The sequence below is a fragment of the Rhododendron vialii genome, chromosome 6a, assembly GCF_030253575.1.
Source record: "Rhododendron vialii isolate Sample 1 chromosome 6a, ASM3025357v1".
Classification (NCBI taxonomy): domain Eukaryota; kingdom Viridiplantae; phylum Streptophyta; class Magnoliopsida; order Ericales; family Ericaceae; genus Rhododendron; species Rhododendron vialii.
In genome coordinates this window covers 30,621,810-30,644,120 of record NC_080562.1, presented here as the reverse complement: position 1 = coordinate 30,644,120, position 22,311 = coordinate 30,621,810, and the positions used below count along the sequence as shown (strand labels likewise).

The window sequence follows — 22,311 nt, the reverse complement described above, 5'->3', positions numbered from 1 at the left end:
TGCTGTGACCATTTGTAAGTTTTAACTGAATGGTTGGTTTGTCTACACATGTCTTTCACTTCACCTATGTGCTGCCAAAATGGCTATGGGTACAACACTTGTACACCATCTTATGTGAAACCCATTTTGAGGTCCCACACAAATATTCCGAATCTTTCAATTTCAAAATATTTTTTGAAAGGTCCCTGTAAAATTTTTGAATAAATTGAACGGCTTAAATCATTTGTGGGACCTCGAAATGGTCCCACATAAGGTGGTACACAAGTGTTGGACACAAAAGTATTGTAACATAGCAGGTTTCATGTGCTGCTTCTGATTTGAAGCTCGCATCGAAGTTGCATGGACAAGATTGGTTGAAGGTTTTGTTTGTAGTAGCTTTTAATGTTGGTTATAAACTTATATGTGGCATTTGCGTACCAAATCTCAATGTGGCTGCAAAATTTTGGGATTTTGGTTTACTGTGTGGATAATGTTTGAGCGTCAAGTGAGCATGTGAAAATAACTAAATGGTTTGTCTTTTAAGGAGTCGTACGTTGGAATTCTACGAAGGCCAATAATTTCAAACCTTGGGGTCACTGGATATTTGTCCAGCCGTTAACTTCAAGGCCACGGAATCAGTCGAGGTGCATGCAAGCTCGCTTGGTCATCTGTTTTTTGAAAAATGTTTTGAGCCGACAAACCCAAGGAGTTGACCATGAGGTCGCATGTTCGAATTTCACGGAGGCCAACTATCTAAAAACAAATGATTGGTTGTTTAGTAGTTCATTGATTTGGAATTTAATTTAATTTCTTTTTAGACTGTATGTTCTACGAGTTTGAATTTTGTGGTTCATAGCCGGTTGCTACCATTTTGGGGTGTGACATTGGGGCTATTGGATGTAATGTCCGTTCATTACTTTAAGGCTCAGAATGTAAGAGCCGACACGCATGGTGTGGTCTTCCTGTTTTTTATCGTTTTTTGGGTACATATTGGCAGATTGATGCCAAATGTGGAAAAGGACCTAGTCGGAAACAACCTAAAGTGGTGGGTCCTAATAATCAATTGTGTCTCAATTAACGACTTTTATTTTGCCCCACCCCGGAATCCCGGATAACATATTTTGCTACCGGAAAAGTACGAATCTAGAACCCACTTGTCCACATTGAAAAAGCAACCGTAGCCACATCTGAATTTTTTAAAAGAACTTAAAAATTACTCCATGTATTTTTAAACTCTTTTTTTATTATCTATTTAATGAAAATGAAATTCGCTTCTTTTGTCGCTCATGAGTCATGACTAGCATGTTATGTCATAGAGTCATTCTACAACCATACCCAACTACACACCCAAATACTTCAGGTTGGGTTGGGTTGGGTTGGGTCGGGTCCGACCCTACGGGTAAGGAACGCACCAACCCGAACCCCAAACCAAAATCTGATTTTTAACAGAAAGTGAACTCGCACCCGTTCGAACCACATATTTGACCCCGCCCGAGACCCTTGAGGTCGGGTCCGCGGGTGGACGGGTTTTTTGCATGGGCCTAACCTATATTGAAATTGTGACGCCTCGCTCCTGGGAGTTTAATGGTCGACCGACCTACGGACGGTTGGGACCTGTGCAGGGACTGTCTGATCGGTGACCAAAGAGGTCAGCCGGGGCTAGTCTCACATCCCTTGGTGAAGTATAAATTGTGTGCTGTAACTAATAAATCGTCATCCTATCTTATACAAGGCTTTTTAAAGTTGTGAGGACACCAAAACCCATTAGAACTTAACAGTTAAGTGTACTTACCCTGAAATAATGCTAAGACCTTACTGGGAAGTCCGGTGAATAGGACTACCAATTTAAACATAAAGCAATCAACAACGCAACTCAACTAACCATTCTTTGTACGAAGTAATTCAAATAAGCAATCTATGTAAAGAACAATAAAACTAAAGAATGCAAACACCGAGATATACGTAGAAACTTATAGACTACTCCCTCCGTTCCTTTATTAAAGTCCAATATTTAATTTCGAAGCTGGTCCGTAGTAAGTGTACATTTTCTAAAGTTACTGGAAAAAAATAGATACTTGTTTTTTATTTTGCTCCTAAAAGTAGATTTATTTTTTAAAAGTTAGCAAGCAAAAATATAATAATAATGTCTCTAGTTATGGAAAGTGGAGTTAATATAAAAAGTTTAATGATGATATCTTATTAATAAGTAGGAGTTACGTAATTGGATACTAAAAAAGGGACGAAGGCAGTACAAGCTTGGAATTACCAACTTTAACCCCAAGTCACACTTAACTCCACTTCTTGCCTAGCACCCCGTGTCCCTTCTTGACTCCATGGACTGCTCAAGTAAAACATTTCGATCTCCACTTTAGAATGACTCCGGTAATGTGCGACCATGTAGATTCATTGACATGAATGTATGGATTTAGTAAAATGAAGATTTTTATGCAAAATAATCAACCTAAAGAGAGAATACATGGATTATTAGAGTATTTCTTTAGATTGAACAAAGATAATTAAATACAAGATTCAATTCATCCAAATGCAAATGAAGACACAAGAGTAAAAGACATAATGCTCTCTCTCTAAAAGTGAGCGAGGTAACACTTGCCCTAAAATGGTGAAAAATATGCTTTTATGTCACCAAACAATGAAATATGTTGGAGCACGCTACTAAGGTGTAAATGCTTAAGAAGCCTTAGACAAAATTTCCTTTCGAATAAAACAAGATCAATAAAAAAAAGACTAGTGCGCACATGTAAATTCACAAAAGATTAGGACGTTGACAAACTTTAGTATAATATTGCATGAAAAAATATTAAGCTAAATGAGTATGAAAAAAATGCATATACCTTTTCAATCAAATTTCAAGTAAAATGCATGGCACGAGCTTCGCAATCAACTCTTAAACCATCGGACGTAGTATAAGAACCTCCCATTGCTCCGGCACCCATGTAGAAAAAGAATGAATACAAACTCCAATAGTACTACTTGTCGTGTCTATGAAATCGCCAATAATATTAAAATATCAGACCGGGCCAGCTCATTTTGAGCCCCCATTTTAAAATTCGCATTTTCGTCAGACACGAATACTGCCGACAGGCCCGACACGGCGACACCATATTATCCCCCCCTTATAGCCCTCCGTATGTACTCTATCAAATTTGCCGACCTATTTGACACGTATAATCTCTGGATTTCCCAGCTCAACTGCCACGCTCTCTCTCTCTCTCTCTCTCTCTCTCTCCCCGCTTGTGTACTGTGTAGTTCTGAATTCTTATCCATCGATTCAAACTTCCTGCCATACGCGCAACGGATTCATCCACCCACATGCGATTGTACTCTCTCGCTCCGTGAAGAAAATACTATGGAGAAAGCTCTGCTCGGTGGAGAAAGCAGCGGCGGCCTCAAAAGCACCTTTAGCAGGTGGAGAGATGAGTCGGCGCATTTCCTTCGAAGATCAGACGCCATCTCTCAGGGCTCGCTTTATCAGAAAGCCGCCGCACTTGTTGATCTGGTTTGTCTAATCCTCCATGTCCCATAAAATGCGTGACTATAGGTTTATAGTATACGCACCCGCATTTTATACCGCATGTTATAAACAATTGTTGTTCTTGGCAGGGGGGGCCGCAAGCCGGGTGCCGTGCACAAGTCTAAATATTTCCGCATAGTAATTGGATTTTATTTTTTATTTTTATTGGAATGGCCTCTGCAAGTTCTACGGCGAAAATAAAATCTTTAAATCCCTATATACATGTGGAAAAGTTTCCCATAATTTCATGTTATCCATCATTTTTTGGCCACGTATATATAAAATTAAATAGCGGCTGTATATATGCACACAATCTCGTCTCTTTTCTTTAGAGGACCTAGCAATTGGCAATATATGCTTATAAAGTGTACTTTTTGTTGTCAATTTAGATTACATATGGTTTGGGTCCCTACTAGATATAAGTTCTGCATCTGGCACTGGTTCTTGGTTTTTCTTTGAAAGCGTTTGGTGCTTATGTCTTTAAGAACGCTGCTACAGGTACACAGATCGCTTTTGCGCCCGTCTTGGATCCCACAAAAATGATTGGAGCCGCTAATTTTGTTCAAAATACTTCGTTTAGGGTCCTTGTAAAAAATCATCTCAATCTGATATCGGAAAGGGTGTTTACGAATCATCCAACTTTGCTTCAAAATTTAGGCAATCTCCCCAAAACAGTCAGCCACTCAATAAAGCTCCATCTAGGAACTCCATAACCAAACCACGCAATAGCATGCCAAGGTTGAATGGGATTTCGGTGCCTACACGCCTCCCAAGCAGATTTGGCAGTATATTTACCATCTGCAGTTAGAGTCCATATAACCGTGTCCCTAGCAGATGGAGATGGCAGAAACCCATCAGGAGTTTCCCTCATAATTTCCATAATAGCCCTGTTACGTTGCCTAGGCCACTTCCAAACACTCCCATCAATGATAGAAGAGACCTTGGCCTGTAATGCTCTTCCCCTATGAGCCACCACAGTCTCTCCAGATCTCTTGATTATGTTATTTAAACTTTAAAGGGTACTTGCGGGTTCTGTCCTCTAGTGTGTGAGAGAGAGTTTCCGGTACTGAATGGATTTTATTTTCCTGTTTCATGATGAATTTCGTCTAGTAGTCTTCATCTCGTGAAAGCCATCCTTAAACTGAAACTAGTAAATGGTTTTATCTGTGTGAATATTTGTTTTTTGTTTTTGTCTTCGTGATTCATCTACAAAAACAAGAACATTCAAACTATTCCAATAAAAGTTCTCACTTTTTGAAACTGTAGGATAACAAGTTGAGCCTAGTTCTTAATGATGTCACTTTGGTGACAGGATGAGCATTAAAGTCTTACTGTACTAACTACAAGATAGAGCACCGTTAGTGCTGCCCAACCAAGGTGGTCAGCTAGAGGCACTTTGATCCCATAGTGAGCAAGCATGTAATAGAGAGATTAAATGAGGTGCCTTTCCTCGCAAGAATTCTAGGTCACTCGGGAACAAACTTGTCGTGCAATATGTTCCTATTCATATTTTGAATAGCTTAGCCGTCATTGTTCAAAAGATTGGGTACTTTTCACGTAATTGAGGTGGACTTGGGCACTTATCTCGTAATTGAAGTGGAATTTGGCCTCCCACCTAACATTATTACTCTCTTTTACTACTGTCCAACCTGTGTTTGTGAAGTGAAGCCCCACATATGATAGTAATGTGCAATATGTAAGTGTGAAGACATCCTGACTTTAATAGCTAGTTTTGGCCATTCTGGGGTTGAGTCATGCTAGTTTTAGGGTGAGTGTCCGTTGCCTACACGCGACAGTTGCATCCGAGTGACCAAGTGAGCATGCTCCGCGTGAGGAAGGGTGTAAAGCGAAATTCGCCATCGCATGTGTATGAAAATTAATGTGCTGTGTTTAAGCATGAGGGTATCCTCACTTAACTAACTAGCTTTCGGGATTGAGTTCTATAAGTAATGTTTAACATGATTTGAGGAAATGGAGTACTCCATTGAAGCGAAGTTCCACATCCTTGGGGTATGAAAGCAATGTGAAGTGTAGAAGTGTCACAACATCCTCTTTTCAATAGCTAGTTTTTGGGTTGAGGTGGTGTTCCACTTTTAAAAAAAGTATTTTTTTTTTTTCAAACGAAGGTAATTTCAAACTCAAATATAATGAAAATGAAAAATATTTTTTCAATTTTTTTTGCACCGTTTAAAAGATCTTAATGAGATCTATCAAACAAGATCCATATTGGTAGGAAAATTATTTGCGTAAACACATGATTTTTGAGCTTGAAATTACCTTCTTTTTCTAAAAGTTGTTTTTCCAAGAAACCGGAACACCCCCTGAGTCCTACCTAAGACCATGTAACATATGAGCCCCTGAGTACTAGGGATGGGTAGAATGTGTACCTGGATGAGTAGGGTTCTACCCAATAAAAGGAAAAAGAAATGAAAAATCATTAACGACAATGCGTTTTTGATTGATCTGTTTAAGCATGACTGTATAAAATGGACAAACCATATGTGTTGTAGGGAGTAACATATAATGGGGTAGGGATATTCTTATCTAACATGCCAGTAAGATAAGTTTGGTTGTTGATTTTTCAAACAAACTGTGCTCTTGTGAAACAACTCAGTAACTAAGCTATGTTGGTTTTCACAACGCTTTCACTGTCTTAAGGTATTTTACCTGGAAATATCCATGTCCCAAGGAAGATTGTTTACTGGAGTAGTAACTTGGGGGAATTGCCTGTTTTCCTAAAACTATTTGTTGAATACAGATGGTTGCTTTTTAAGTTCAGAGTTTTTTGTTTTCCATTGCCTTACTCTTCCTGAGTGATTTATGATGCATTTACAGGCTGAAGATGGTGTTGGTCTACCTGAGCAAATTCTGGATCAGTCAAGCTATGAAACTGCAGCAAAGATTTACTTCATATATATTCGATTGGATTTTCTTTGGGCCCTTAATTATTTTGCTTTGATAGTTCTAAATTTCCTTGAGGTTAGTATAGTTTACGTTACTCCTGTGTTTTTTTCTTTTCTATCTATATCCTGTCAATCTGTCATGGGGTCCTTTTTGAAGTAAGAGATGAAGAACGTGCTATTTATTCTCTGTTTTCGGAAAATCAACCCTCGCATTTTTGTGAGATAATAATTAGTTATGCGTGGGTTGTTTAATCTGCGCAGAAGCCGATGTGGTGCCATAAGTATTCTGAAGATTCTTGCAGTAATAGAGAGTATTACTTTCTAGGAGAATTGCCATACTTAACTGGTGTAGAGTCTCTTGTTTACGAGGTAACACTTTAGTTTTCCCAACGGATTGTTGTATCTTTTAACTGTTTTAGTACTGTTTTTATTATTATTGCTAGTATTATTGTACTATGTTTGTAAACCTTTGCTTTGACTATTTTCTACTTCTCACGCAGGGTGTAACTGTTATCATTCTCATCTTACATACCTTCTTTCCCATATCATATGAAGGATTTCGCATCTACTGGAAAAGTCATCTTAATAAACTTAAGGTACATGGTTCAAAAAGTTTGCTCATGAAATTGTTTCTGAGCCCCTTAATCTGCCTATTAACCAGTTTTTTAAAGTGACTTGAACTGGCAAAGCAAGAGCTTCTTGAGGATAACAATAATACTGATTCCTGACATGACTTGCTATGTTGGTTTTGCTGACACTTTTAGTGTCATCACCTTTATCAAGGCTAATTTCAGATGAAATGCCTTATGTACTGAAAAGTAGGAGAGGGATCCGTTGGTATCATCCATCAAGCAAGTACCACATCTTTCGTGTTTTTAAATTATAAGTGCTTAAATGAATCTGCTTGAAGAAGAATTAATGCTAACGTAATATTTTAAAGTTACTTGTTCTGGTGCCATGGAGGTTTGGCTTGAAAAATAACAAAGTGGCTATGCTTGAGGTTGGCTACAAATTTTGCAAGTATTTGAGGAGGTTCTTGTGTCTTTGGCTGCTTGGTTCCATGATATATATAGTTATGTTAGGAGGGGTCAATGAAGTGCATATGAAACAAATTGAAGATAATGCTAGTCTCATGATTGACATCTTCACTTGGAAGCATCTCTTTTGGGTGTGATTATAGTGGAATATTTGGCTTAGTTACTGAGGTAGGAGAGCAAATACTGTGCTATACAGAGGCTTGTTCATATGTTATGCTTCTCCAAATCATGTTGCAATGTCCTCTGCATAGTGGTAATTAGCACTGTTAATTATTGCTGGAGACTCACACTCATCCCTTTTTTCTTTTTTCCCTATCTGGGAATGATTTTTTTCACGTATAGGTCAATGCAAGTCAATTGCATTTTTATGTTCTAAAATTTCCACACCTACAACTATAAGCGATTTTGCTGTATTGTATTACATTGTTTTCCAATTGTTGATGTGGTGTTTAAACTCAAGACCCCATAGGTGGATTTGTATGTGTTTTTATTCGCTGTTCTATCAATTTGCAATTTTTTCTTTGAACTTGTTAGCTGGTTTGAGGTTCATTATTATTTTGTGTGGTTGGGTGGACTAAGGGCAATGTTTAACATATTATGTAGTTCCACATGGGTATTTTATTGTGTTGGTTTCCAACTGCACCTGCAGAAAATTTTGAGAAGCTTGTTGAATTAACTAGCAATTCACGCTCGTGACATTGGTTTTTAGGAGGACAACAATCTGCAGAACACCAGAAAGATATTTTACGACTGCTTGAAAATTGACACTTAGGCCATCAAAACTGCTTATCCAATTTCTAGAAAGAATATTGAGATATATTTTAGGACGGCTTGAAATGACATTTTGGCCATGAAAACTGTTACAATAATTTTATGGTTATTGATGCACCAATAATTAATAAAGGGTCAGCTAGCATGCAAGGTGTGATTTACTTGGCACACATGTGGTCTCAACGGAGGATCATTATGTTACAGATTGTTCGTCCAACAGTTCAAGTAAATCAAAAGGTGTAAGCTTTAGAGTGAAACTAAAAGAATGGCTGTGCGCTCTCAACCTACAACTAGTGGTAATGTGCCATTACATATCATTATACGTTATGCCTGAATTTTGAATTTATGAAGCTCTAGATAATCGCTTCTACACTAAGGTTGTTCCGTAGGGGCTGTTATATACTTATATTGTAACTTGTTATGTTACAATTCCACATTCATATACTTAATTCCATTGATCCTTCCGTTAGTGGAAAATTGTGTGGGCATTCTTCTCGGTAAAAAATAGCTATTGGTTCGATTTTGTATAGGAGGCTGGAGACATTCAGTTCTTAAACACTGTACATTAGAAATCTCATAGAGAGGGCAGGTGTAAATTTGTCACAAAAATATTTATCTTGGAGCTTTTCTCGGAAATTCTAAACCTGTTTTTCTTGATCCTTCTCCAAAGAGTTGACATGGTTGTATTATTATTATTTTTTTGTTCTGATGAAGCACCGTAGATTGAAAACCGGTGAAAAGGATCAAATTATGCATCTAAGTTGCATATGGTTCGTGTATTTTCCGAGCTCCATTGCACAAGACAATCATCGTGCCATCACTCTTTTTTTTGATCAGCAAAGAGTTCCCATATCATTAATAAAAATGATACAAAACAGAAACCCTGTAGTGATACACCATGGAGCATCATGCACAAACAGTAGCACCTCACCTATCACTACACCTCACCTCACCTCACTTTTTTAAAAACAAAAAGAAAAAAATCCAAAAGTTGGTAAGACACCAACAAACACCCGAAAGGAACCCATGCCATCACTTTCAATGTAACTTCGTGAAGGTAAATGCATCATCCGGGTAGGGAATAACAACTTATGTATTTTAAGGATACATGGTGCAGTTTCTCCCACAAGTTATAAAGGTCTTCTAGTATTGTTGTACGTAGACAAATTTAAATTTACATGCCTACAATTGTGATTTCTTTTGACTTAGCCTATTCGATCCTTTCGTCACAATATTGATTGCTTGGTTGAACTATGTAATTTCTTTGCTCAGGAACAATATTAGTTTTCCCCTTAATGTATACTGCTTCTGCTTTTTTTACCAGGAAAAATGAATTTTGTTTGTAACTTACTAGTCTTCTTATCTTTGTGTTTTCAGGTCATTTCCCTGTTAATCTTGGTTGCTGATTTATTAGTCGATGTTCTGTATGTATCTCCAGTGACCGACTTTAACCTTCCATTCAGGGTTGCCCCTTACATCCGGGTTGTTGTTTTCATTCTCAGCATTAGGTGAATAATGCCCACTCGTCAATATTCTCGAGTAATTTATTAATTTTCTAGGTTTATCTTCTATGTGGAGTGAGTATTGGCGCATATATTTCGATTCTGTCCATCTTTTAACTTTTTTAATGGCATGATGGAGCTACAATTTACTGTCTGCACTTTTATCTTGTTGACTGGCCTTTGAGTTATGACACTCATTCTGATCTTTTCATCACGAGGCGCCATTCTTCGAACCGTTAGAACTATTGAAGTTTAAGGGGAAAAAGAGGAAAAAGAAAGGCAGCCTCATTTTTTAAGCTTGTAATTATTTAATGAAAATCTTGGATGCTATAGAAGAATCCAAACTCTAGAGAGAGACAATCTGAATGGAGTGTCAAGTGGTAAGCTATTGTTGCTATCATGCATATGAAAGTAGTAGGAACTAGGAAACTACATGGTGCATATCACATCATCTGTAGCAAGTGTTGTGTAAATAGTATGTGTTTTGCACTCTTTGAGATCTAATTCTACCACCAAACTAAAGATGTGTGATTAGTATTTGCCATTCTTTTCTTTGTCATGCATTATGTATGTAGAACTGCCTAGTGGTGCGAAATTGGCTGTTATATAATTTGCTCTGCATAGGTGTGGTCTTCCCTCGATACAAAGGAAAGAAAACAAGGCAAAATTTTTGTGAAGGTCTATTGGCATCTTCCAGTTCGATTTTTTTTCTTCTATTTTTCTTATTTTTCTTTTCTTATTTTCACAAGCGTGTGGAAAGAAACAAAAATGTATATCTGAAAACCTCTAACCCTTGGTACTTTTACTTTTTGCTCTTTTAGAGTTCTCGGTCCTCGTATTTGATGTATGGCTATAGAAAAAGGGAAAGAAAAGTGAAGAAGATAAAGCGTGTGTTAAATTGGTGGCCACCAATTCATCTAGAAGTTCAAGTTGTTAGCGAGATGGAAATCCTTATTTGTAATGTTATGTTTGTTACTGTGACTAGACTTTCCTGCATAAATGGCCCCAAAACGTGCATAGGTTCAAACTTGAGGATCTACTGTCAGTTATGGCACCTCGTTAAATTGTTGCACCGGCTCATCTAAAAGCTTGAGGTACATTGTCAATTTTTATTCTCGTCCACACCTAAACATCATTAACTATTACCTATTCTCATTGAGGAGTGAGGATTGTTAGAGAGGAGATTTCACAGCAAAAATTGACGGAGGCCATATTTTGCTCAAGGAATCTCCATGTTATTGGCTGATCTAGAAATCCATCTCATTTTGGTTGAGGAAAATAGATAAAAGAATCTAGCCCATTATATTGCCGTATCAAGCAAATTGCCTTTGTTCATTTCACGGCCACCTTGTCCTTCTCCTTTATAAGGCTTAGGCCTTTTCAGAAGGGCTAAAGATCTCAGCCTGAAACCCCAACCTGAAAAAATATAATGCTTCAACACCAATTCAGCGGCTTCCGCGACCACATGTGTCTTCCAATTGTCATTGAATGCTAGAGGTGTCGAATGGGCCGTGCCGTGCCGGCCTAGCCCATTTATTCCTGTGCCTAGCATGCTTCGTGCCGTGTCTTGCCAGACCCATTTACTAACCTTGTTGTGCCATGCTTTATCAAAATATTCTTGGCCTAGCCATGGCCCACCACAATTCATGCCGTGTCGTGTTGTGCAGTGCTGATTTTCGTGCCCGTGCACAATCGAGACTTGTGAAGCTAAAAAAAAGTTCTAAAAAATTGCCATTATTTTTTTAAATTGATAATTACAACTAAAAATCAACACATTTAATTCAAAAAATACAAAACATTTTATTGATAATTAAACCTTGTAATACAATGAATGTAATTATAAATAAGAAATGCGTCAATACGGTTTGAATACATCCTAACTAGGTTGGCACCTACTCAACTATCAATCATATGCATTCTGTGCTTCACTACTCAACTATCAATCATATGCATTCTCAACTAGAAATGCATCACTAGTATTTTTATTGTGCCCTTATACGTGTCTATGCCATGCTTCGTGCCGTGCCCCATGACTAATAGTGCCCGTGCCATGCCGTGGGCTCCAAAACGATGGCCCAGCCCACTTTAGTGTTCGTGGCGTGTCATGCTAGGCCCATACTGTGCCGACGCTAAACGTGCCGTGCTCGTGCCGGCCCGGCCCGTTTGACACCTCTATTGAATGCTCATAAAATGTAATTATTACTCACCCGTAAGGGATTGGTCAAGTGGGAGCATGGCATTGAGTAGACTTTTTCTCCCAAGCTTGCAGGTTTGACTTCCACTGCCAACAAAAAACCATCTGGGCCAACTTGAGGTTTGCCCGGTCGTTAATTTTAGAGCCCAAGATTAGTCGAGTTGCACGAAAGCTATTCCGGACACCTGGTTTTTAAAAAAGAAAGTCTTCATTTTCACTTTCCGATCTAAAGTAGTCTTTTTATGCGAGAGGAGCAACTTTTAACTCGCTACACTGGGAACTTGCAACCAATCATTTAAAGACCCGGCCGAGCCTGGACCATTGAATTTTGTAAAATGGACGCCTACAATAAGCATGTAGTAAAGTTCTATCCCCTTGACTCTTGAGTTTCTTCAACTCGAAACAAAAGTAAAAAATTGTCATATTTTTCTTGTACGGTTGTACTGTAATTGGACAAAATGGTAAAAGATGACTGAAGTCACTGAACTGGCCAACCATCTAATTTAGACTGGTCCACATGCTATGGGCAACTAGTACTTCTTTGCTTTCTTCATCTTTGAAGATACGGGTTTAGTTAAGATTGATTTCCTATAGAAACCTTGAATCTGGAGCAACGACCTCTGTTTTTTCTAGGTAAACTAATTATTTGTTATCAGCTAAAAGCAGTGGCTTAAGGTACTTATTTGGATTGCTGTAAGTGAGAAAATAAAATAAGTTGAAGTACGTTGAGAGGCGTGATAGTTTCTCTAAGCAATTTTACTATTCCATCTGCTTTTCTACACGCTTACTAAGGCATGTAAAATCCTCAACTTTGGTTGAACCTGGCTGAATAGAGGCTAGCACATTGGGAAAGCACAATTTGGATGTAAATAAAATAAGTTGAAATATTTTAAGAGGCATGATACTTTCATTAAGCAATTTTACTATTCTATCTACAGATTCTACGCGCTTAATAATGCATGTAAAATCCTCAACTTCTGTTGAACCCAGCTGAATAGAGGCTAGCACACTGGGGAAAGCATAATTTGGATGTTTCATTTTCTCCTCTCTTAAACTTCAGATTTTTTGTAATGCTTTTTTGTTTTTGTTTGAGAGGTTTTGTGTGAAGTTGTTGTTGGTGCCGCTTTCCTCAACTTTTTGTCTTCCGCTCAGTGGAAAAGATAAATGCAAAATAATATCATTTCGATGCATTCATGTTAGTGCGCAGATGATTGTTAGTTAATTGCGTTTGGCCATGCTTGACTAGATATGATTAAAAAAAATAATAGAAAAGCATTAGAAGTTTAGAAACTCTGAAAAAGCACTTTTGGTTTCATTGCAGCTAATTATCCTGGTGAACCTACTTATGCTCCATTGCTTTCTTCTTGGTCAATAATAGAAGTTTTTCTTGGTTTATCTGGTCTAGTCTCTAATTTTTTCGCCTTTGTTTTCTTCTTGTCCATTGATGCTAGGGAGTTACGGGATACTATCCTCATCCTAGCTGGAATGCTAAGCACTTACTTCAATGTCGTGGTTCGTATTTCATTGCATCATAATATATTGTGTTTATTTACTTTGGCAACTCATCTAAAAGCTTAAGTTGTTAGAGAGAGAGGGATAACTTTATTATCTATACCTTCAAAATGCCCCCTCGGCCCCCACATGAAGCTAGGCTCTCCTCCATAAGCGGGCTAAACACGAGTAAATTTTTGTAATTAGGTAGGCGATGAGGTTCGTACACAGGATCTATTGCCTCTAATGCCTGCTCTGATACCATATTAGATTGTTAACCGCTAGCTCATCTAAAAGCTTAAGTTGTTAGCGAGAGGGATAACGTTATTATTTATAACTTCAACACATTTCATATGCTGCCTTGTGCAACTGAATATTGTATCCAACTTAATAAGAATTGGAAGAACACAGTTTCGTTTGCGTTCATTTTTATGTAGATCACGGGTAAGTTTGCACCAGTTTCATGGCATAACATCTACCATTGGTGCTTAGTGTTTCCTTATTTTCTTCAAGTGCAGGCTCTTGGGCTTTTATTTCTTCTGTTCTCCAGTTGGGTTGCATATGTCATGTTTGAAGATACAGAACAGGGGAAGACAATTTTTACTTCTTTTGGCACTACATTGTACCAAATGTTAATTTTATTCACCACATCCAACAATCCGGATGTATGGATTCCTGCGTATAAGTAAGTGGGTTTAGAAGTATAATTTTGTGATTTTTCCCCTTATGCGCGATTATTATTTTCTATTCCGTTATTGTATTATGCTTTTGTTCTGGTAGAGTTATTACTGGAGAGAGTTTATTATATTTGAAAGAGTCCGACTAAACATTCCATATTTGTTTGTTTGGTTCCAGTTACTTTGCAAACTGAGATTATTTGTGATTTGTTGTGTTTTAAGTATGAGATACACGTATGCGTGGTTTTCTGAATCATTCATGGACACCTCATGAGCTACTTTATTTTATCTATATCTATCTATTATGTGTATTAGTTTACTTCGTTAGCACCTCAACCTCATGATGTTATGTACTTCTGTTGAAGCTTAAAGATTTTACTTGGATTAGAACCATGTTTGATCCTGTTCCACATTGGTAAGATTGCACCTCCCCAGTTAGTATTTGATCTTTTTGGGCCTCTCCACTCATGACTAATTTATTTTGAAGTTGATGATTTAACATGGTATCTAAGCTGGGATTTCGGAGGTTTTTGTACAAGACTTTTTATTCCACATTACTCGATTTCCCCTCGGTGCAATTATTGATCTTTGTTTCGTTGTGATCATAATGTTCTGGCTCCTTTTTTAGCCCTCCACGTGCAAGCGGGGGAGTGTCAGAGCTTGTCCTGCATTTGTGAAATGTCATTTTTGAAGTGAGCTTTGTAGTTCTTAGCACTTATGACAAATTAGTTAAGAGTTAGATACGTTGACACATGACCTGAAACATGTAGGTGTGCCTTTACATGGTTGTTTCTCTTGAACCATTCTGCATTAGAGGTGGCTAATCCATAGAAAGGCATGAGCTCTAAAAAGCTCCATTGGGAAGATGGAGGATAATGCTAAATGCTCAAGGTGTGCACTGTGCACCAAGGCACTAAGGTCTTCTAGAAGCACACGATATTGTGGGAATGAATGAAGGTCCCCGTATATGATGTGCATGTACAACTAAAGCAATTGAATTTTAAGACATATGAAGTTGAACTTTCTTAACAGATTTTAACTAAGAGGGTTGACATAATTCTGGTTTGTCTTGTAAGCAAGGGACATTCATCAACTTAATTAAATATGACAAATCTGCAAAATTATAGCCCTGCAATCATAATTTCAACTTGTGTATTGTACGATTGTACACTCTTAGAAGTTAACTATAGATATCCAGTTCAAGTTTCCGCCATAAGCTCATGAATCTATGTTACAAAATACTTGTATATGACTATGGATCAAAATAATCTGTGACCATTGAATTACTTATCTTTGTATATCCTAGAGAGTACTAAAAGGTGCACACGTGAGATTTCATCTGAGCCTAACTGACGGGGCCTTGCCGGGTAATAAGTGAGGTGTGAGTTTTTAGCATTTGGGGCTTTTTTGGGGCCTAATGCACATTTAACTGAGGAGAGTTTACCCTAAGACTTGTAATATTGTGAAACGTTGCCTTGGCTAACTTGGCTACTTGTGGGTTAACATGTTAATCATACTGTGTGTGTTTTCTTTCTCTATTCCTTACTTGCTTTGTCCTTTCTTGCGTTTCTAAAACATGTACCAATGTTTGGAATGTTATTTTCTGGGGCAAGATGACTTTTGATATTGGAAAAATTTCATATGCATACTTGGAAGTTTATTAATATTTTTCTAATCGCATTAGAGACTCGTACATTGTTGATTTTTTTGCTTGTACTTGCTTGTCTAATGCTCTTTGCTGAACCTTAAGAGTAGGGAATTTAATTGATCGTGTTCGCCTTATAGATGAATTTATCAGCTGCATGCAAAGCTATTCCAGCAATTAAAATGTTTTAGTCACATGAAAGATAATAGGAGGGGAGTAAGTGGACATTATTTCATCTTCGGGGACTTCTGGTCAGCCTTCACTTTAGAATGTCATTGAGAAATAACCATTGTCCAACTTCATTAAGTAGAAATTAATTTCAATTTGATAGGTGCTCTTTTGGCAATCCAGCGTTATGGCCATTTGGGCAAAGTGAATTTATGTGGATTTCTGTCGTCTTTTATGATCTTCCATATTCCCGTGAGAGTAATTTTGGAGGTATTTTATGTGGTGTGCAGGCATTTCTTTAGTGTATCCAAGTTGGTTCAATGTTATGACATTTGATGTTTCAACTATAGCCCAAATAATAAGATTGTCCAGGTTTTGCCTATCACAGTTTTCAGCAGCTACATTGACAATTAAGATTCCCACGTTGCTCTTGTCCCTTTTCAGGACTTCGCGTTGGTTTTGCCTTTTTTTCATCCTTTACGTGCTATTGGGTGTTTACTTCGTCTCTAACTTGATCCTCGCTGTTGTATATGATAGCTTCAAAAGTCAGGTATAGGTTCCTTTCATCTTTTTTTATAGTTTATAATACAAGTAACTGGCAGTGTCCATCTTTACTCTTTTCTGGATTTGATGAAGTTTACATAATGTGAAGTACTAGCTTGTTTCGATTGATCTTTCAATTCCTTGAATCGCTCTTGGAAGCACGTCTTACCCTTCTTTTTTTTAATGTCATAGCTTGTAAAACAAGTGGCTGAAAAGGACCGTATGAGGAAACGAATTTTGGGAAAAGCCTTTAATCTCATTGATAAGAATGTAAGTATTGCTTTTGGAACTTTTAACTGAGTTTCTCTTCAATGTTTTATAGCCCAACATGAAGGTGATACTCCATTAAACAAGTACGTCACCCTTTTGATTCTTCATTTATGCTCAATTGTTTGGGTAATAGGAATGACACAGTTTTCCTGTTTATAATCATATCTTGTTTCTATGATCTCGAGGGAAACTCTTGAAATCAAGGAAAAGAATTGCTTGATCCTACATGTAGAAGTTTGCAATTCATCATTAAAGGTCCTTGTTATGTGGCAATTAAAATATTTTCATAAAGTCTTAGGGTAATTGATGTCAAATCTCACTTGGTTCTTGTTGAGACCTACTTTTATCTTCATCAATTTCTGAGGACACTCACAGATATGTACCGACAATCATCGTATACTTAATAAAAGCTAAAGCTGCTTGACGGCATACTCAATGTGGTTTGAAGTTAGTAATTCCATTATAGAATATTGTTTTCCGATGGCTGCGGTCCCATATAAATTTTTACGGTCAGCAATTTCCAGGCCTTGCATTTCAGTTTCAGATCTGATGAAAATGTTTGCTTATCCGTTTATTTTTTATTTTTTTTGGAATAAGTTGTTATTTGCTTTGGATTGAACCATTCAAGTAAAGAAGATATAAATTGGCATCTTCGGGAAACAACTTAACGTGATGGTAACTCGTCTAGATAGTGAAACCTGTACTGGCACTGAAGCTTTGGTACATCTGTTGGATAGTTGACTCTCTGATACTATTCTTATGTGACAGAGGAATCGCACTCCACCAATCCGAATAGATGTTTAGTCTTGAAAACACGAACAGTAGAAGAAATACAAAGTTGTATTTTGTTTAGCGAAACCTGCCAATGCCTACGAATGAGAATTCCATTGGCTATATGCATGGAAAATTTTGCCGAGATTAAACTGTGTCAACATCCAATTCAAAACTTATGTTCAATGTCTGCCTCCTTGCTAATCCCTAATGTCTTCCGATTTTGAGTCATTGGCACTTTCCTGCTTCTCAAAGTTTCGCTTCTCTCCCTTATGCTGCAAAATTTTGAACCCAAGGCACCCCCTTTAGCCCCGCAACATTTTTGTTTTAAAAATGGGGCTCCTTGATTTGGGGCTCTTGTACTAGCCTAAAAAATAAAAACTGCTACCCAAATGGATTTGAAAAAGGCCATTTGAACTATTCAAGTACGTAAGGTAAGGTATATTTGTTTTCCAATTGCATGGCTTCTAGATACCATGCTATTTTAGCCATGGGCAAAAAACTTTTTTGAAGTCAAAGTTGATCACATCTCATGTTGGGTTAACCGTGTCACTAGGACTGAATGTGCTACCAATGGAAAAGAATAACGTTAATAAACTTAATTGTGCAAGGTTAGTTTGTTCAATTGCGAGAATAATAATATTTAAGTGAAATTAGTATATTTTGGATTTTCATCTTTTGGAAGTTTTCGAATTAGTTTTTCTACTAACTCTTTGGGTGAAGATGTATAGAGGGCCCGATCTTAAGAGTTCCCCTTGGGCCCCAAAAACCTCAGTGTTGGTCCTCCTCTGGGATCTTCTGTATACAATAATAAGCAATATGCATACTAACATTATTACGTATGGAGACATCAGCTGGAGCGTTGGTGAATCCTAGATGTTGGATGCTTTAAATACACTTAAAATTATTTTTACCAAGTTGTGAATTTAAGTCAATCTCTCATGTTTGTGCATTTATAGTATCACGGGTTCAAGTGATGTTGGTCCTATTGTTAGACAATTATACCCATGTCATGACTTAGTGTCTGTTAGAGTAAGTTTAAATGTTTAATAGTAATGAGTTGAATGACCTTGCTTAGTGTCTGTACACTGTAAGTTTATTTCTGTGAAATACAATTCAATCTGATAGTTTGGATCTGACATTACTGATTACACTAGCTTCATTTCGTATTTCTTTTCATCTTTAGAGACCATACATTGTTTTTTTTTGGTGCGGTTGCATTTATGGGGCGTTTTTTCTTGCCTTTGCAGGATCAGGGATATCTTGACAAAGATCAATGTATCCTTTTGTTTGAAGCGCTCAATACGTACAGGTCATGCTCGTACACAACTACATTCCTTTCCAGAAGTTTGTTCCTTCCTGCTATTTTGTAGAAGAAAAAAAAAATGCTAAATTCAACTTTTTGTTACTGTTTTGCTACACTGCTTGCTTGAATACTACACTTGGATAGTGAATGAGAATAAAATCTTGCCATGTATTGTCTCATATGAGATGGTGTCAAATAACAAGTGATGAGCATTGCCGAAAAGGTAAATGTCTTATAAACGGTTTGTTTGGTTTATAGTTGAACTTCAGTCTTAGAATAATGTAATACCACCGGTTGTTTCTCATAAAACGTCTAACTTTTCCTGACACTGTGGCAAGACAATCTCTCATGTTAACGGTATGTTAATAAATCTACAGCAAGTAAATGTTATCAGCATTTTGATGTTTCAGAATGCCATAAATGCCTCTTGCATATACTATCTCATTGTTTAAACCGATGTTGTTTGATGGAGATAGTTCCTGAGTTACAAAAATACATCAATTTAACAATAGTTTGATTTTAACATTTAATATCCATCAAAATTCTTGTCCTATTTAAAAATAAACATATATATGGAATAACGAAGGAATAATTGGTACTTTGCCAAGAATTGATAATTTTTTTAAAGATGGAATAATTTTTATACACTAACCTCCCCTTTTGAAGTTGGACTTTTAGGTTCTACCAGTCCTAATGTAGTATAAAAACTAATTTGCTGCCTGCACCTCACATTTTCCTACACCCACCTCTCAATCCACTGCACCTGTTTATCCTCTTTTGATTAATGGTATTGTTTCAGATACATCTTGCAAAGCAGTCCTACTATTGTGCTTTATCTGTTCAATATTGACGTGCAGGACATTGCCAAAAATTTCAAGAGAAGATTTTGAGTTGATTTTTGATGAGCTGGATGACAGTCACGACTTCAAGGTATCTTCTTAGTTCTTCATTATGAAAACTTTTAGTTGCAATGAATTTTCATAATTCTTTTCCTGGCATTCTAATGGTCTTTAAGTATCCACGAATGGTTTTGCATAAAAATTCTCTTTTGTCTTCGTTTGGGTTTCCACTCTTATGTATAATATTTCTAGAACCCTTTCTATCTTTCTTCAGATGTATGGTTCTGTTAATTTTTCTTTACCTGCACTGACCTGGGCAGATTATTCGATGCTGTTGTAGCTGATTAATTCGTGCTAAAGGGCAAAGGAATGAGTTCCTCATTTGTGTTTTGCTTTTTTTTGTTCTATGCATATATTGTATTAATCTATATTCCCACAAATTATAGTGATAATATTCACTTTCTGCCTTCTCCCAGGTTGAGTGTGGAAATTATTCCACTAGCTACCCCTAAAACCTCCGTCAGTGTGTTCCTGAAATTTTCATCCTTCTGCCATTACCCACTTTTCGTTTTGATTTTTGTAGTTACTTTGACATCAAACGGGTACCCAGAGACCTGACTCTTGTATATAATGATGCTGCGAAAAAACGCTCTTCTGTCTACTCTGCCAAAATAATGAAAAATTGCAACTGAAAATCTTGTTTTCCCCTTCGACTTGATCTAGCAACTGAGCACAGAGAGGAAGAGTCTTTCACTTTCAGGAATTAGAGAGAATATTAGGTTTTCAGTATTTGGATGGTCATAGTAATACTTGCCCTCATTTGGACCAGTAAGAAAGGAAAGGGTAATGGAGTTTGCAGGAGTTCCGATGTATGTTATTGGGGTCTTGAAGTAGTACATTTTCTTGTTTGACCAGAAAATACTTCTTCTTTGTGCAATGCTTGTATGGCTTGTGCAAATTTTCTCGTAACAAGCTTTGCATGTTGTTTGCTTTGATCTTTGTGCTTAGAAGTTTTCTGTACCTTTAAAATGTTGACCTCTCATTTACTTGCATTAGAGGAATTTGTAAATTCATTCTGCTGCTAGAATAAAGCAGTGCTTATAAGTTATAACCAATTGACTAATATCGGTTTTGATTGCTTAACTTCTGTATTTGCTTTTGCAATTATTTTGTGGTCACTACTTTTTTTTTGTCTGTAGATTAATATGGATGAATTTGCTGACCTTTGCCACGCCATCGCAATGCAATTTCAAAAAGAAGATTCTGTAAGTTGCATTCATCTTGATCTGCTGTAGTTATTTGAAAAGACAAAAGCTTCTACCTTGCATCTTTAACATTTTGTTTCATGTATGTAGCCTTCTTGCTTTGAAAAATTTCCAGCATTCTACCATTCGTGCATGTCTGAAAAGCTGAAGGCTTTTGTTCAAGGCCCCATGTTTGGATACGTAGTGGCCTTCATTCTCATCTTGAATCTAGTTGCTGTTATTATCGAAACAACGGTATGTTTCAATGTTATAGTGCAGGAAATCTTTGAGTTATATAGTTATCAGAAGTTTAATTTAATTTTTTGTTTAAATATTTGACCTCTTTACTTGTTTGCCAATTCACTCGTGTGTTAAGTACATTCGTATAGTTGCATTTGCTCTTTTTTTATGCCATTTTTATCATGTTTGTGTATTGGTAAACTGAGATTTCACAACCCGGTTACCTTCAATCAAGACCAAAACCATCTTCACTACCATAAACAACACACTGAAGTTCTGTCTCAACCACGTGTTATCCACCGTTGAACAATAAAACTAGCATCACCATTTCCTAGGTTAACGCTTTTATACTCTCTGCCCTTTCCTTCCCAAAATTTTTATTGTCCCTCGTGTATACAAGGAGACATGTACTCTCTCTCTCTCTCTCTCTCTCTCTCTGCTTTGCGTATTCTTTTGTTGTTTTCTTCCCTGTTGCTTTCTACAAGCACATACAAGTTATTTCTTTATATCCTCCACTGCCTACCTCGCCTGCACACATCATTGAAACAAATTCCTTTCCATAATTTTAGTATTACATGTGGCCTTCCCATCTTCCGATTCTTAAGCCCATGCATATCCAATCATTACCTTGATAACTCTAACCGCAAATCCAGTTGAACATGTTATGATATAATACTCCAAGACGAAAAGTGTAATATAAATTAAAGAAATGGCACCATTAGTCTATTCCCGTTGTTCACTTGTAATTGGATTGTTCATAGTAGGTGATAAGTTTTTGTTGGTTGTGTTGACCAATAACTGTCCTAAACATTTTGTCATTTTTGTGATATGTTTACATTGCTGTATCCATGACTCTTGAAAACTAGGATAACATGAATATGTGTGTGTGTGTGAGAGAGAGAGAGAGAGAGAGAGAGAGAGAGAGAGAGAGACCATCCTCCCATAATAATTAGAGAGAGAGAGAGAGAGACCATCCTCCCATAACAATTATTTTTATTTGATCGTTTTCTGCATTCTAGTTTTGGGTTTTCAATAGAAGGCCATGTCTACATTCGATCTTTTAATTGAAGTCTTTTGATTCCCTTTGAGTTCATTGGGTCTCCCATAATAATTAGAGAGAGAGAGAGAGAGAGAGAGACCATCCTCCCATAACAATTATTTTTATTTGATCGTTTTCTGCATTCTAGTTTTGGGTTTTC

General features: G+C 37.1%; 1 protein-coding gene and 1 long non-coding RNA gene across 4 annotated transcripts in view; one reads left to right on the top strand and one right to left on the bottom strand.

Annotated features, from left to right (window-relative positions):
* Positions 1–3,150: 3,150 nt before the first annotated feature.
* LOC131330515 (two pore calcium channel protein 1B) overlaps positions 3,151–22,311 on the top strand; it is a 29,846-nt gene continuing 10,685 nt past the window's right edge. For 2 of the 3 annotated variants that reach the window (XM_058364133.1, XM_058364134.1), the window contains exons 1-13: positions 3,151–3,496; positions 6,347–6,490; positions 6,676–6,783; positions 6,915–7,010; positions 9,600–9,730; positions 13,370–13,430; positions 13,928–14,094; positions 16,344–16,449; positions 16,635–16,712; positions 18,734–18,795; positions 19,647–19,719; positions 20,828–20,893; positions 20,984–21,127. In XM_058364133.1, the coding sequence (XP_058220116.1) occupies positions 3,347–3,496; positions 6,347–6,490; positions 6,676–6,783; positions 6,915–7,010; positions 9,600–9,730; positions 13,370–13,430; positions 13,928–14,094; positions 16,344–16,449; positions 16,635–16,712; positions 18,734–18,795; positions 19,647–19,719; positions 20,828–20,893; positions 20,984–21,127 (1,386 nt within the window). In that variant the 5' untranslated portion in view covers positions 3,151–3,346. The remainder of the gene's footprint in view (positions 3,497–6,346; positions 6,491–6,675; positions 6,784–6,914; positions 7,011–9,599; positions 9,731–13,369; positions 13,431–13,927; positions 14,095–16,343; positions 16,450–16,634; positions 16,713–18,733; positions 18,796–19,646; positions 19,720–20,827; positions 20,894–20,983; positions 21,128–22,311) is intronic. The other variant, XM_058364136.1, reaches the window with a different exon arrangement.
* LOC131330519 (uncharacterized) lies at positions 9,620–13,363 on the bottom strand. The gene is made up of 2 exons (XR_009201135.1): positions 12,184–13,363; positions 9,620–12,090 (listed from the first exon to the last, which is right to left on the bottom strand). It is a non-coding gene; the product is annotated as an uncharacterized LOC131330519 (long non-coding RNA).